Source organism: Protomyctophum parallelum (assembly GCF_964188405.1).
Source record: "Protomyctophum parallelum genome assembly, chromosome: 6".
Classification (NCBI taxonomy): domain Eukaryota; kingdom Metazoa; phylum Chordata; class Actinopteri; order Myctophiformes; family Myctophidae; genus Protomyctophum; species Protomyctophum parallelum.
Genome location: NC_139701.1, coordinates 11,362,793 through 11,378,839, shown reverse-complemented (window position 1 = coordinate 11,378,839; position 16,047 = coordinate 11,362,793). Strand labels below are relative to the sequence as shown.

General features: G+C 41.5%; 1 protein-coding gene across 1 annotated transcript; it reads right to left on the bottom strand.

The window, feature by feature from the left end:
* Nucleotides 1-8,785: 8,785 nt before the first annotated feature.
* Nucleotides 8,786-15,737, bottom strand: rgs4 (regulator of G protein signaling 4). Its single transcript, XM_083766610.1, has 5 exons — nucleotides 15,575-15,737; nucleotides 14,802-14,903; nucleotides 13,228-13,292; nucleotides 10,960-11,126; nucleotides 8,786-10,556 (listed from the first exon to the last, which is right to left on the bottom strand). Exons 1-5 carry the CDS (start codon nucleotides 15,616-15,618, stop codon nucleotides 10,329-10,331), a joined length of 606 nt encoding a protein of 201 aa, XP_083622736.1. The 5' UTR covers nucleotides 15,619-15,737; the 3' UTR covers nucleotides 8,786-10,328.
* Between the last annotated feature and the right edge of the window lie 310 nt (nucleotides 15,738-16,047).

Below are 16,047 nucleotides of genomic sequence, written 5' to 3'. Positions count from 1 at the left end.
CATCTTTCATTTGAGCTGAGAACACAGGACTGACGGCATTACCTGATAAGATCATCATCACAGAGAGGGTTTGGGGGACTGATTTATGCGCTCCGCTCTGCCAACAATCACTATTAGCCCTCTATTAACAAAAGGGAGCTGCAGACATGTTTTTAAAAGAATGCCTCCCGGTCGGAGGGAGCACTGGAAGAGCAGTGACTGGAAGACAAGGAGCCACACAAGTTGAAGGACATGTGACACACCGGCCTACTGCACTTGAGTACAATTTCGAGGTATTTGTGCTTTACTTGAGTGTGTCAAAAATGTCAGTACTTTTACTTCTACTCCACTACATTTTAGAGGCAAATCTTGTGCTGTTACTCCACTACAATTATTTGAAAACTTTAGTTACTATAGTTACTAAACTAAAATGTTAAACTAAATGTTTTGATGAATTGAGCAAGGTGGACCCTCTTGTAAACAAGTGTAATGCTTATTTGGGTCGTCCACTCACAGTTAACAGTCTTTGTATTGAGTTTGTGCTTGAAATATAGTAGGCCTACTGTAATTCTAACAAACTGTTTATTGATTGAAATAAATATTTCAATCAATCAATCAAAACTTTGCAGATTTAGATTTAGATTAGAAAACACTTACATTTTGGCGATTAGAAAGGTCACAATGCGTCACGATGCGACGCATTGTGAGCTTGTATCTGCTATTGTGGGACATTCTGCAATAAGAGTACTTGTACATTTAGTACTTTAAGTACATTTTTATGCCAATGCTTTTGAATACAGGACTTCTACTTACTTAAGTAAAAACTTTGAGTACTTTTTCCACCACTCCTCAGGAATTCAGTGTGATTGGTATATTGGTGAGAGACAGTGTTGATTTCGTCGACTAAAACTATGACGAAAATTGTTCGTCGACTATGCCTTTTTTCACTTCAAAGAAAACGAAATAAAAAAATTGCCATGATGACTAAAACTAAGACAAAACTATACTGTACAATTTCGTTAACAAAAACTAGACTAAAATGTTAGGGAGGTACTACTGGAGAAAAGAAAAGTTTGGTTGCGCTCTGACAATAGCAGATATACAACTCACAGCGCGATGCGTTGTGGCAAGTTGTGAGCTTGTAGATCAGCTATTTTCAGAGTGCAAGGGTCAGGCATTATAACGGCATCAAGGCCCGCCAAAACACATTTTAGTCAACAAAATCAACTGTAGATTTATTCGACTAAAATCTCGACATTTAGTCAACTAAAACTAGTCTATTATGACTAAAACTAAATGGAATTTTATTCAAAGGATTGTGACTAAAATGAAATACAAATTTGCCGTCAAAATCAACACTATAGTGAGAGGGCAGAATGCACAGTCACACAGGAACGGAAGTCTTAGTTTGTCAAAAAAATTATATTCCCATTAAGATTTTGGAGGGAATTTTTTTTTTGCTCCCCAGCCTGCAGCGTCTAAAATTAGACTGCTTTGATGTATTGAGATCATTACTTATTATAGAGTATTGTTAATGTTTGCTCAAGCGTCATAAAAGGGTACCCTACTGTGTAGGGCAGGCTCTGTGACGCCACTCAAATCAGATCATACACGAGTTTGGCTCCACTTAAAAGACAGGAATGTTTTGAGAAACTTTGATAACATTGTATCCATGTGTTCTCATGCGCTTCTTTTTTGTTTTTTAATCAAAACCATCCATTTCAGACGTTTGCAGAAAAGGCCTTTGTTTGACATTAACATTTTAATATGGACTATAGCTGTCGGCGTCAATTGGTATTCTACAGGAAAAACGGTAAACGTACAGCTCTGTACCATGACACACCTTTAGACACGTAAGCTTTGTCAGTAAAGTATAGGCAACTTCTTATTTATAAAGGCTTTGTGCTTTCACAGTTTTATTGACACGGTTTAAATATAGGTGAAATGTGTTTTTGTGCAAGCTCCAACATGTAGTTGTTTTCCAGGAAAGAGAGAAAGGCGAGGGGGCAGAGAGAGAGGAGAGAAAGGAGAAGGAGAGGAGGAAAATAAATCAAAGATATCTACACATCGTATTATATTGAAATGGGCTTATAGGGGAGGACCGGTGGGGAAAAAAGGACGGTAGTTTTCGATGAATCTATCATGGTTAAAATGGAGTTTGAAGTTACAATGGGTTTAGCTAAAATGGCAGCTAAAATTAATATCAAATATCTAAATACCGAATCAAGGAACTTAAAAACTGTTGGAGGGTGTTCACATAAGCCTGAATAGACTATAAAATGATCAAAAGTCTTTTGAAAGTGAAATATCCCTTTCAGCCTTGCTGGTATTGAATGCTGAGCTGTAGTCCATCATGAACAACATAGCCTATTTGACTACGTTCTTGTCCAATTGATCAGTTTTGACAATATGAAAATTGCCACGACAGGTAGCATTTGCTGACGTTTGGGATGAGCCTGACAGGTCTCCAATCATTCAGGAATGTCACTTTGGAGTGCTTGGGGTATAGGTGGACATTTGGAAGCCTGCGGGGACCACAGAGCCTGGGAGATTGAGGGAGGTTAAACTCCCACCAGCTGGTCTGCAGCATGTTGGCCTTGGGATCCCGTCAGGGCACGCAGTGGCCTGACAGTGACGGATGTTCACGCTTTAGAAGGCTGTGTGCGCAGCACGTCGCCCGTGGTGGACAAAAGTACTCAAATGTTTTACTTAAGTAAAAGTATCAATACTGCAATTGAGAAATACTCTGTTAAAAGTAAAAGTCCGGAATTCAAAATGTACTTGAATAAAAGTACAAAAGTATTGGCAAACTCGAAGTACCAAAAGCAACTCTGCAGAATGTCCCATTTCAAGTTTTCAAATATTTTGAAAATAGCCGATCTACAAGCTCACAATGCGTCGTCATTGCGACACATTGTGAGCTTGTAGATCGGCTATTGTCAATTGGCCAAAATGCATATAGGCCTGAAGTGGTTCTGAGAGGGTACTGTTAGATCGGCAATCTTCGTCGAACGGTTTGTTATAGAGAGGCGGAGGGAGAGGGCCAAGTAGAGACCCTTGGGGACCCTGGCTACCCTGGCTAGTATAGGTTTAAGTGGTTAACTACAGTAATTGATTGATTGATTGAAATATTTATTAACAGTTTGTAGAATTTACAGTACATTTTAAGCACAAACTCAATACAAAGACTGTTAACTGTGAGTGGACGACCCAATTAAGCATTACACTTGTTTACAGGGTCCACATTGTTCAATACATCAAAACATTTAGAGACATACAAATAGACACTTCTATGTAGCTAAAGAACAGAACAGGAATTCATCATATAGGAAGCAAAAAATATACATATACAGTGAGGGGAAATGGGGTGGGGGGGGGGGGATTCAGATTTTACAGAGGCCAGTTTCGAATTGCAGCCATCCGTAGGTGCCCTTTGAGAGCGGTTTTGAAGTCAAGGGATTCACATGTCTTAATGACTGTTGGTAGGGCGTTCCACATTTTGGTGGCATAGGAGCGAAAATAATTTAGTCCCTTGTTTGTGCTGAATCTGGGTTGTACATGGTTTGTTGCACTCCCTCTGGTGTTGTGGGTGTGGACTTCGTTTACATTAAGGAAGTATTTAGACAGGTACATGGGTATCTTGGTGGTGTATCGAATCTTGTGGACCAGACCCATTGCAAGATGCTGTACTCTGTCGTCGACCCTAAGCCATCCCAGCCTGTCAAAGTGGGCAGGGGTGAGGTGGGTTCGGGGGGTGAGGCCAAGTAGGAGCCTGACCAGTTTGTTTTGGGAGGTCTGGAGCCTTGTTTTAAGGGCCTTTGAGGTGCTGTGGTACCAAGAGGTGGATGCATAGTCAAAGAAACCTTGTACGAGGGCTCCTGTTAAGGTCTTCAAGGTGTTTTTGCTGACCAGTGAGGAGATCCTGTAAAGGAATCGTGTTCTTTGATTGACTTTTTTGATTACGTTGGTGGCCATCTTATCACCGGAAAGATTGGCCTCCAAGACGCTGTTATTGGTGAGGACTTTTATTTTAAAATGACAGTGCACACAAAGGGCCGCGAATACAAGCGGCCGAAATGAGTTTTCTTCGACGGGTGGCTGGCATCTCCCTTAGAGATAGGGTGAGAAGTTCAGTCACTGCACGAGAGAGACTCGGAGTAGAACCACTGCTCCTTCGCCTGGAAAGGAGCCAGCTTAGGTGGTTCGGGCATCTGGTTATGATGCCTCTCCTGCGCCTCCCTAGGGAGGTCCTCGACGCACGTCCCACTGGGAGGAGACCCCGGGGCAGACCAAGGCGCAGTTGGAGGAAACACATCGACTCACTGGCCTTGGAACGTCTCGGAATCCCCCAGGAGGAAGTCACTAATGTTGCTATGGGGAGGGAAGTCTGGAGCACTCTGGTGGAGCTGTTGCCCCCGCGACCCGACTATGGATAAGCGGTTGAATATGGATGGATGGATGGATGGACAAAGGGCCTGTTAATGTACCGATGAGTCACCACCACCTGTGTCATTAGAATCTGCCAGACAATCCGCTTCAATAACGTTACAGGAATAATAGGACAAGGGAGGGCGGAACACACCTAAGAGATACGAGTCATTTCAGATACCCTGCAGTGTCTCTGTTCTCTCCGCCGGACACTAGACCAGACATCCAGACGCATCCCGCATCTCATCCAGTGCTGTACAGTGTGTAGACTATGTCCAGAGTGTGCGTGCGTGCGTACGTGCGTGTGTGTGAGTGTGTCCGTTCATAGTGCAGACAGTATGATGAGTGTGAGCTGTGTGTGAAAGAGTGAGCATACAGTAGGTATGTGTATGTATTTACCACATACTGTACATATATAGCACCTTTATCCAAAGCGCTTTACATAGATTGTGCATTTCATTCATCCATTCGCGCGCGCGCACACACACACACACACACACACAATTCCCCGTTCATTTTACCTCATAGACTTTTCAAAAAGTATTTATTTAAAGTTGTTTACGCCGCGGACAAAGCCAACTCTTGACGTGATAAATCATGATAATTTATAAACACAATGTTTTGGGCCGAACAAATAATTAGAAAGAAGAAAAAAAACTGCAGGTTTTTCTTCTTTAAATAAATACTTTTTGAAATGTCTATGGCGAAAATGCATTGGGAATTATTTCCTGGGCCTGGCGTGGTCATGCAAGGGGGCGGGACTGCGACGCTATAGCCCCTGAGCCACCGCCGCCCCGTGCTACAGTACGTGCTTTCCTGCACGGTAGCCTTGTGTGTGATCTCATTACACCCACAGCAGCTTCTAATAAAGCTTAATGAGCAGACCTTACTGCATGCTGCCTGGAGGGACAGGTCAGGACACAACAAAGGGAAGAGAACATGCAGAGATAAATCACCTCAGCAGTTCTGGGAAGAAAAGAAAAGAACATGCAGACCAACGTTAATTATTTAATCTCAATTTGTGCCCAAGAAGTTTCCAGACGTCCTAGGAATTATCCCATGGTGTGCCCAAGACGTACCCGTAACTGTGGCGCAAATCCCACCTCCAGTCGCAGAGACCCCTACGATCACGACAACCAAGCCTGCTGTATCCCCTCAAACCTGATCTTTGCATGTGGGTGTTTTGCGTGCAGAGAACAACAGACCTCCAAGCTCACAATGGTCACATCCACGACGTGATGTGAGCTTGTATGTCAGCTGTTCTCGGCATGCAGTACCTTTGCGGGGTGAAGTATAATGTCTAGCTAGGAGTGTCTCACCAGCCAACACACAAGACAGGGTTGAATGAACAGAAACCAACGCCCCCCAAAACAATTGGCGATGTGTTGGGAATTTATTACATGAATCCGGCACCCATGCGCATGCAGTCTCAATGTTTGTAAACCAAAAATCTGTTTATTAGTCCTAGATGGCAAATATGGGTCACCATGTGCCACTACCAATCTAACCTAGAAAGCATCAAATTTATCCTGACACATGTTTTACAGTGGTAGACAATGTGGGAATTACATATAATTCAATGGCAAATGGCATGCTGTGAGTATAATCATTCAGTCAGATAACTCACGAATAGATTTAACCAATATTTATTGTAGAATGGGAGATAGATATACAATATCAACCCCCCATGGGGAACATAAATAACAGAGCCCATCGGTGGTGCTGGGGTGGTGGTGGGAGCAAACATCACATAACAGCAACCAGGAACCATAAGCAGAAGGAAGGCAGGAAGAGCATACAGTCTAGTGAGCTTATAAGTATAGCCCGCCCCAATTTTATAGTATAGCCCGCCTCAATGGCCACTCCGAGGCTCCGTAGTTTTCCTTCTCAACCCACCCGTTTGTGTTTTTAACATGTAAGCCCTATAGGCTATTCTTTGTGTTATGGGTTGGCTGTTTTCTCATACCCCCTACTTTATGTGTCTGGTCTGTCTTGTGTTGGTGTGTACTGTAAGCGTAAACTAAGTGTCTTCCTGGGGCATGATATTTCAATTCCTCGATGACGTGGTCCACACTTCTTATTAGATTAGTCGATGGGTGGCTCTTCCAAGACAGATGTTGCGCTCTCATTAGAAGGTGGTGTAGGCCTAAGTGCCATCCAACCGTTTCTCTAGTTTTGTAATTTTTTTGTTTTCTTGTTTTTGCCAGGTGAAGTCTGGCCTATTTCTTTTCGTCTTTTTTGTTTTATTTGGTCTGTAACTAAGTTACATTTATAAAAGGGTAGGCATAATGAAGCTTCAGCTTCAGCATACACCTTTTCTGTGTCACCTCTGTTTATGTAACAACCAGTGTCACCGGTCATCATTCATGTTTTTATGTTCTGTGTGGACCCCAGGAAGATTAGCTGCTGCTATGCACCAGCTAATGGGGATCCTAATAAAACTCTAAACTCTAAACCAACTGTAATTAAGTATGTATTTAACCATGTAATTGTAAAGCACCAACATTAACTATTCATTAATTAATTCACTCATGGTTGTGTGTACAGCTGGGACATGCTTATGTATTGGTGTTATATGTTTCTGTGCTACGTGTTGCGAAGATGAATATCATTAGGGACAATACAGAGTATGATTATATAGTCACTCACAAAGCAAGCCACTTTACTTTTAATAGGGGGGGGGGGGGGTTGATATAATCGAGAAAAGGAGAGGAGAATAGACAAGAGGAAGGGAGGATTGTTGAGGACACAATGCGTTGCTCGCTGCACGTATAAATCAGGCATTACTGATTCAGACTCTAAATATAGCCTGTATCCAGGCTCCTTCTCGTCGGACGGTTTCAAGAAACGTCTGCAACAGACGAACACACCGAAAGAGCAAGTGTAAATATTTAGGCATATTTGTCCCCGTTCTGTCTGTTAAAGTCAGATTTACACAAGAGCCGGAATTAAACAAGCACATTTATACCAATTTTATTAGAGGGATAAAAGTAAGCATATGAGGTTGTGCATCACAATACACTGTCCTTAAATAGGCATGTGATGAAGACTTGTGGATGCGAATAGCTCAAGGGCCACTCTTCGTCGTCATGGAGGTAAACCTAAACATGTTGACAAGTTAAACATATGGTTATATTTGGTTATATAGCTGGATATTTTATTTTCTACTCTTTTTCCCTCATTCTTTTTAGGTTGTGACTTTTATTCCTTGTGTATAGTAACTTAATTTGACATTGCACGTTGGATTGTGGAACCATTATAAGTAGGCCTATACAAACTCGGAGTGATAGATTTTTTTCTTGAACAAAGCAGGCAATACAATGAGAAACAATTTGGCAAATTGTGAAATCGGTATGGTCTTTATATTTTCAATTGGTTGTGTGTGGTTGTGTGTGTTTGTGTGAGTTCCTGACAGATACACACGTGTAGTGTTGGCTCCCAAAGCACCAGTTTGCTGGCTGGGAGCTATAGAATACTGGGTATCTGTGGCAGTGGCCAGCCAGCCTCATTCTCCTGGAAACCATATAAGTAATTCTCTCTCACCCTTGCTATAACCGGCCATACAATTGCTTGTTGTATTGTTGCTTACGTAACGTAGTAGGCCATATTTTATTTATTACATTGTGGACATCAAACCAGTCGATATAGGGAACAAATTGTCATCCCCGATTTTAATGTATTTAACTTTCATAAGGCTAGGGTAAGGGTTATGCTTAGCATAAGGATTATGGTTAGGTTGGTTATGGTTAAGGGCTCCAGAACTAAGGGCTCCATTTTCGTCACTGCTAAAACCCTTATACCTAAACTTCTTTGCCTTTTTTTTACTATTTTGAAAAACATTTTTGAATAGTTCAACTAGCCAATCTACATTGACACGTTGTGAGCTTGTAGACTCGCCATTTTAACTATTCAAAGATGTTTTGCAAAATAGTAAAAAAAAGGCAAAGAAGTTTAGGGATAAGGGGTTTAGCAGTGACGAAAATGGAGCCCCTAGTCACTAGGAGTTTGTACATTGTAAAGCAAATGTATGCGTGTGCGTGTAAGAGCAATGACTTCAGAAAGGGGAGGTGACATTTCAAATGACATCCCGTTCCATCCAAATTACATAACGCATGTTGTCCATTCACAGGATCTATATCTGAATGCACGTATGATGATTCAAATTGGTGCCATTCTCCAATACAAAACACTCATTTCATCATTCATTCATCATCCAATGCAACGTGATTCAAAACATTACTAGTCCCTTTATTCCCTTGAAAATACTGCAGCACGACAGAAAAAGACCCAAACCGGTTTTATCAAGAATTGTGTGGACGTGCATAATTGCATATCCTACCTCTTTTTAGCAACAGAAAAAGCTCCAATCACAATCTGACACATTTATTTTTTTATTCATAAATAAGTCCCACACAATACACGCCAGATACAATTGAACAAAATACTGTAATAAATAGCAATTGTACTATTCTTCTGCAAAAAGCAGTTGGCGCTTATAACATATTCCAATACACGTACATCCTACACACATTACTGATGCATGAGGACATCCAAACTGATGAAAAGAATAAAACAAGAGATATCACATCACAACTTTTACTTCAATTGTTTTAACATTCAAATATGAGCTAATGATTACTGTATAATATTGAAATGTGCTCAGCATCATCAATAAAATGATACAGAAGAATACATTGTCAGGTACAGTATGGAATGTTTAGATTATTTCACAGTATTTGTGTGCTGCGTTATATTAGGCTGCATCAGGGCACGCCATTACCATCATGGCATGTCATTATGTGGAAAGTCTACTTTGTAATGGTTCAGACAAGGGCTTTCACTTCTAGTCATTCTTACTAGTTGACTAGTTTACTATGTTTATTATGTAAAAAAAAAAAAAAATGGAAATAAAAATGTGTACATTTAAAAAAATATGTACATCGGTTGTTGGTATTAGTCAACTAGTACCAACAAGGTCGACTAGTGGATTTACTAGTCGACTAGTTGAATAGTCGACTAGTTGCTTAATGCCCTAGTTCAGACTATGCATAACATGTTGTTCGACTGACATGATTCGACAATGCCAATTAACATCGACACATTGAGACAGTATTGTAACAGACAAAAACTTTTTCATAATACAGTATATCTGTATATTTGAACAATATGTTTGCACATATGTACTCTCTCTCTCTGTGTGTGTGTGTGTTAGAGTTCAATTGGGCTTGTGTTCCCTTGCATGGCGACTGTCAACGTTCACCAGTTGTGGCTCTGATACCCATACGAGGTGAATTTCTGCAGCATACAAGATTTTTTAGTTTTCTTAGTTTTAAGATTTATTTCAGATATGACAAGGCAGAGAGAGGAAATACACGCGAGACAAGACAGGCGTCAATTCTAACTCTCCTTAAGATCACATGATCTGTAGACCAACTATAGGAACAACACTACAGCTACGATACACATACTGGATGCACTAGGATGGCTTTAAACAACGGCTTGCTTTCAAAATGGCATAACGGCAAAAAGATAATGGCTAATTTATACTTTGCCACATGACCTTTTGGATGTGTAAATGCTGCTCTACTGAAAAAGCACAGACATGTATTCCAGTTGAAATAGCACCACTCACTTGTTTAAAGGGTCGTGCACAATAATGACACTGCACTGCACGTTTGGACTTTAGAGGCCTTTGAGAGGGCCAAATAACCTTAATGTTGAATCACGATACGAGACAGCGGTGAGCTCCCATTGTGCATCACATTCACATGGATTATTGTAAGCAAGTCTAGATTAATTTTCTTTACAACACATTGGTCATAGAGCAAATAAACATATCCTATTGCCTTCCTAAAATAGCTACCATCTCACTAACATACACATTTTTCCATCTGTTGCATGTCATAGGCTGGTCTGTCCTTCTAGGCTCCATCGCTCAATGCCTCCCTTTTATCTAAGTGTTTTTTCTTCCTCTCCTGACTGGCAGAGGTCAGAGACAGTTCCTGGATCAGTTTGGAGTTGAGGAAGCGCCGGTATGAGTCTTTCTCCATCAAGGTGTAGATTTTACTCTGAGCCTCGTCAAAACAAGATAGATCAGCATTCTCAAGATTCTGCCTAGTATCCTCTTTGGTCACAGCGTCCAGATTTACCTTCAAAGACACATGGATACAGGTTTAGATGATGCACAAAATGTAATATAAGAATGGGCAGAGATTTAATGTGCAAACTATCAGTAAAGTGTAGATCAACTTTGGCTATTCCACTTCTGGGGGAAAGCTGGAAAAGTATTCTTAGTATTTATTCAGGCAGCCAAGTGCATGTACAAACGCAATCATCAAAAATGTGCGTGTTAGCTAAATGTGTCCTTAGCACACCATTCATATCAAATCCAAAGCCTAAACTAGAAGATTATGTGCTTAGCGATTGATTATGTTACTGCCACAATTATAGCAGTACCTTGGAAAGTGTGACACCGGCTCAGAACCAAGCCATTATTCTTATTAATCAGTACCGTAAGCTAGTAGTGGTTAATAGATATGTTCTGATTCATACCTCATTTGGTGCCTCTACTGCAACATACTGCTGATAGATCTGCTTGGCTCTTTCTCCCATGTCGTCACATGCAGGGTTCTTCTTGTATTCCTGGCAAACCTTCCAGAACTCCACGTTTTCCTCACTAAATTCTGACCTCAGGAATTTGGTGAAGACCACACAACCGCCTGGCACAGAGAGAAAAGAAATGAGGACACCGTTAATGAAATAGTTAAGAGATACACATATTTTATGGATGATTTCTTTATCCAGAGGTCCATATAGAGTAGAGGACCACAGGAGGAAATAGCTCGACGGGATGGAGCACAATCCAGCACAATGGATCTACAAGCTCTCAACGCGTCGCAGTGCGATGCGTTGAGAGCTTGTAGATCAGCTATTTTCGGGGCCCGCCGGACCCAACAGTCTTTATTTACTGGAGATGCGGTGTAACGACATGGATTTAGAAACAAATTCGTTCAAAAAGCAAAAGGCAGTTCTCTCCTGAATGCTGCCTTTTCCGGTATATGGCATGGAAAGGAGAGGAGGGGCATTTGCATTTCTTTCACCATAGTAAATGCTGCAGGGCAGTTGTTTTACAGACGGGGTAAAAGGGGCAGGGGCCGAACTTAGCCCCCTTTGATGTCTATGTGTGCACGTGCCTGTGCCTGGTAATGACGCCGATGTACCGCCGCTATACGCCATGTCTAACACCGAACATAAAATATGCTAAGGATGACAGGGACGGATGAGGGGAAGTTATAACGGTAGACGGATAGTTCAGGGAAGAGCGGGGTAAGACATCACAGTGTCGGGGATCAGTGGCGGAGGCTTCGGAATGCACCAGGTCAAGGCCCAGCCGGTTCTCATGAGGCCATTGCTCCCACTTTGTGTCAACAGCCCCCAATGCTCATGGGGACTGTCTGACATGCACGCACGCATGCACGCACACACACACACACGCACACGCAAACGTTGCTGTTGGCCTTTAGGGGCCACCGATGCAGTGTCTCCAGACACGTAGGATGCATCCGTGTATGAGAACGCATGAGTGTCTACGCGTCTGTGCGTGCGTGCGTTGAATTAGCATGTGTTTGTACTGTATGTGGTCCAGCCAAGTCTCCATTACTTCCTATTAGCGTCATGAATAAGATCCCAGTGCATGAGAAGGTCCGTTATTACCCAAGAGACCAAATAGGGATGCAAATTTAAAGGAATTTCCTTCATCAATATTGTTACCTGACAAACATTAATTAGTTAATACAATAGATAACATGAAAGCTAAATATCTTATGACATACAGAATACAGAATATAAAATCACAGCGTATAGGCATTTTAAGCTCCTGGCAGCCATCGTGGAGGCCATCTTGAAAATGATGCCTTTCCAGAGGTAATTGTTTCCTAAGTTTTTGTATGTTATTTAGCATACCCAATAGTAACGGAATCCATTGAAAATATCTATCAACTATTTGGGGATTCATTGCAAACCGACCACTAGAGGGGCAAGACCATGCCAAAAATCTGTGCACAATTTTTGACATTTTCCTTCCCAGCTATTATGTAACGAGGCAAGGAGTCGCCTCGGAAACAAGGAAGTGAGTGTTGATCAAATGGGTAGAGTCTATTTCTCGCTTTTCAAAAACATTCTTGAAAGCATGTCGTTTAGTTAAATGACATTGTGTGTATAGTTTACATGGCATGTCATATTGGGTACAGCATAAAATCCAAGCAGTGCAGCGGCTGCAGCCAGGTGCTCCGGGCCTTTGATTAGGCAGTGGTCTGTTATAGAGCGCAGTGCTCTGTTAGCAAGAAATAACACGCAGCTGAATTATGCGATTGGCCAATCAGAATCAAGCATTCAACCAAGCCGTGGAATAATCCTTCCTATTATAATTCCTTTCCGAGGTCTGTCCATCCACAGACATAGTGACCATAGTGCCCGTGATTAGCCATCACAAGAAATTAAAACAAACTGACAGGAATTTTAAAGACGTAGGGAAATGAAAAATACGTGTTTATGTAATTCTTTGGCTTCCCCCCCCCCCCCCCCCCCCCCCCCCCCTCCCTTCATCCCATGGGTAACCCAATGTAGTGTATATAGAATAGTGTGTTGTTGACCACATAAATAATAGCATAACATCCGGCCGTAGCCAGATTGGACCAGTGTTTAGCTCGTCGTCCACTTTGATAGATAAGCACACACCGCTACGAGCAACTTTGGGCTTTTAGTGGAGCTCATAAAAACGAGTCTATTTGAACAGGTGGAGTGTGTGAGTGGGACACTTACTTTCACTGTTCAGCAGGTGGTCGAAGGACTGCTTCCATTTCTCCACGTCAGCTGCCAGATGAACTCTAAAATAAAACAGAGAAAATAAAATGTTATGGAAAACGACAGTGGCCTTTTAATTGCATGGCAACGTGTGCATGCAACTGAAAGTACAATAGAGCACGCACCGCACATCCACTCACTAAACACCAGGTACCGGGCCGAGTTTATAACAGAAAAAAAAGGTAAGGTCCGCACACTGGAATAAGCTCCAAAGCTTCAAAATATTCCCAGTGTTGTGCAACTGCACACGTGTGTGGGACCGTCTGTCTAACCACGGTGTGAACAGTACCTGCAAAAAGCAAAATGCACTGTGCTGTATACTGTACCTGCACATCAGGTCGGTTTAACAGACAATTGCATCTTACACAGAAGGAAAAAAAAACATCTGTAGTATTATTGTCAGCTACCGACTGCAGGGAATGTCAACCTAGACACCATAATATAATTAATGAACTAAACCTATTAGGTAGAACTGACTCATAATATTACTCAATATGATAACAGTAATAATGTAATGCATGATAATATGTATACGGTATCGTGTTGGGTACAGGAGGATGAACAATGTTGCTGCTTAGTACATGTGGTTATTATGGGATGAAGTGATTACTGATGATTATCTCTACTGTAATAACTAGGTAGAGGGAAGTTCTTTGTTGAAAGAAGGCTAATCCGTCCGTTGCTGCAGTTTATCTGCTCAGAGAGAACAATAAAAGCTTTCTCCTCGGTACAGATCCCGAAGACTGTCATAACCTTTCCATTCTGAAATAACCTAATGCTAAGAATAAACGTAATGGCATATTGGACACTTAGTCGATGCTCTAGTTCAATTAAAACAAAGGGCATATTGTATTGATCGAATCTGGTCTCACAGCCATTGCCTGTTATTGCCTCATTAATTCAAGTATGGATCTTTGCCCTAAAAGAGTTGTTAATGGTGAACTTTAGAATGTTTTATTTCCAATATTAGGATATGAGATTACATGATCTGTAAAGTTATAGTTCTGATGCCACACTGTTTATATGCATTAAGATCCTCAGAATGTAATTGCCAGCGGCAGTGGCTCAGGGGTAGAGTGGCCGGATGGCAACCGCAAGGTTGCCAGTTCGAAACCGCGGGGCTCCCCCAGAGTTAGTGTCCTTGAGCAAGACACTGAACCCCTAATTTCTCCTGATGTGATGGTTGGTGCCTTGCATGGTTTCCTCTACCATCGGTGTATGAATGTGTGTGTGAATAGGTGAAGGTAATGCACAATCTATGTAAACTGCCTTGGATAAAGGCACTGTATAAATGCACCCTTTACCATTTACCAGTTTTAGAGTCTTACTTCGTTAATTAATTTGTAACTGGGAATGTACACTCTCTCAGAGTTAAATATAAGAAACACAAAACACTACATCATATTATTATGTAATGCGGGTGTGTTAAATGCACCACAGAACAAATAGTTGCAAATGAAATCTGAACAGACCATAAGAACAGATGAAGGAAAAAGGAGGTGTTGTTTGTTTGTTTGTTTGTTTCCGCTAACCTCTTTTCGGTGGCATCCTTTGTTTTCACAGTCTTCTTATCATCTCCATGGGCTTCAGGTTTCTGCAGCAAGAAGCCTATCTTGTGCTTGATGTCTTTGGCACTGTGAGAGATCAGCAAATAAATCCAGTTATACGCGTGAACTGCAATAGAGGCTTAGTGCATGTTCAACAAACTAAACACGTCGCTGAAAGGCGATGGCATGGGACATGTTGTCAGAAGCACTCCGCAAACAAAAGGAAGATTGGCTGGATCCAAACAACATTTGAAACCCCATTTTAAGGGGTTTAAAATGCATTGTTTGTCCCCAGCATGGGAACAGGTGGTGCATTTTTTAGGTAACCGAGTCCGCCCCTATGCCCGTCAATCAATCTTCCCCATAACACCAGTGACAGCGCATTCAATAACCAAATAAACCTAATCAACATAACCAAAACAAACATTACAATAAACCAATGCATGGCTCCTACAATGCATGTGCAAACGCAATCTACTCAATGAGCCATGATTAGAGAATAACTGTGGTGTAGATTCTAGGTTCTTTAAGAAGTGACATTATTATTATCTTATATCACCAATGAAGAGTTAACCCAGTATTTGTAACTGTCAAACATTTGATTACAAAAACGGAGAATGACCACACTCATAGAATCAATCTATAATCTCTACATTTAACATTATTATTATTATGCAAATGTCCTATGATTTAATCTGAGATCTAAAAGGCTATAGGCAATATTTAAAGACCTGTTGCACAACCAAAACAAGTCTTACCTTTTCAAGCATGTTGCCGGGAGTGCTGCTAATCCTTTGCACATGGTGGACTAGAGATCCAGGATCCAAATGGACAGCAAGGATATTATATATATTATACAGAAACTGGTTGACAGGAACAATAATATGGGTGGTGGGCAAAATGTACAGGCTTGTACTACAATCGTCTTAGTGAGTGAGATGATGATGTGTCCGCCCTCCCAAAGAGTGGTTTTATATAGCAGCAGTCCTCCGAGTCAAGTCTAGCGTCCAATCACACCAGCCCTTTCTTTTTTGTGTGTAGCCCACGTATGTGCGAAAGAGAAAAATACAGAGAGGGAGAGAGAGAGAGAGAGAGAGAGAGAGAGAGAGAGAGAGAGAGAGGGGGAGGGGGGGTGTTGTTTTCATCTTCTGTTGGGGGAAATTCACTGCAAGCAGGAGAGTACTGTGTATTTCCACTCTGAGAGAATTTATATGGCTCTTCATCTTTGTAA

Bases quoted from the DNA above. Each gene is read 5' to 3' on its own strand.
- rgs4 (XM_083766610.1), bottom strand. From the start codon at position 15,618: ATGTGCAAAGGATTAGCAGCACTCCCGGCAACATGCTTGAAAAG. The intron at 14,904-15,574 runs GTAAGACTTGTT...GATCTCTCACAG, and splicing joins CCGGCAACATGCTTGAAAAG to TGCCAAAGACATCAAGCACA. The intron at 11,127-13,227 runs GTAAGTGTCCCA...TCTCTGTGCCAG, and splicing joins CCACCTGCTGAACAGTGAAA to GCGGTTGTGTGGTCTTCACC.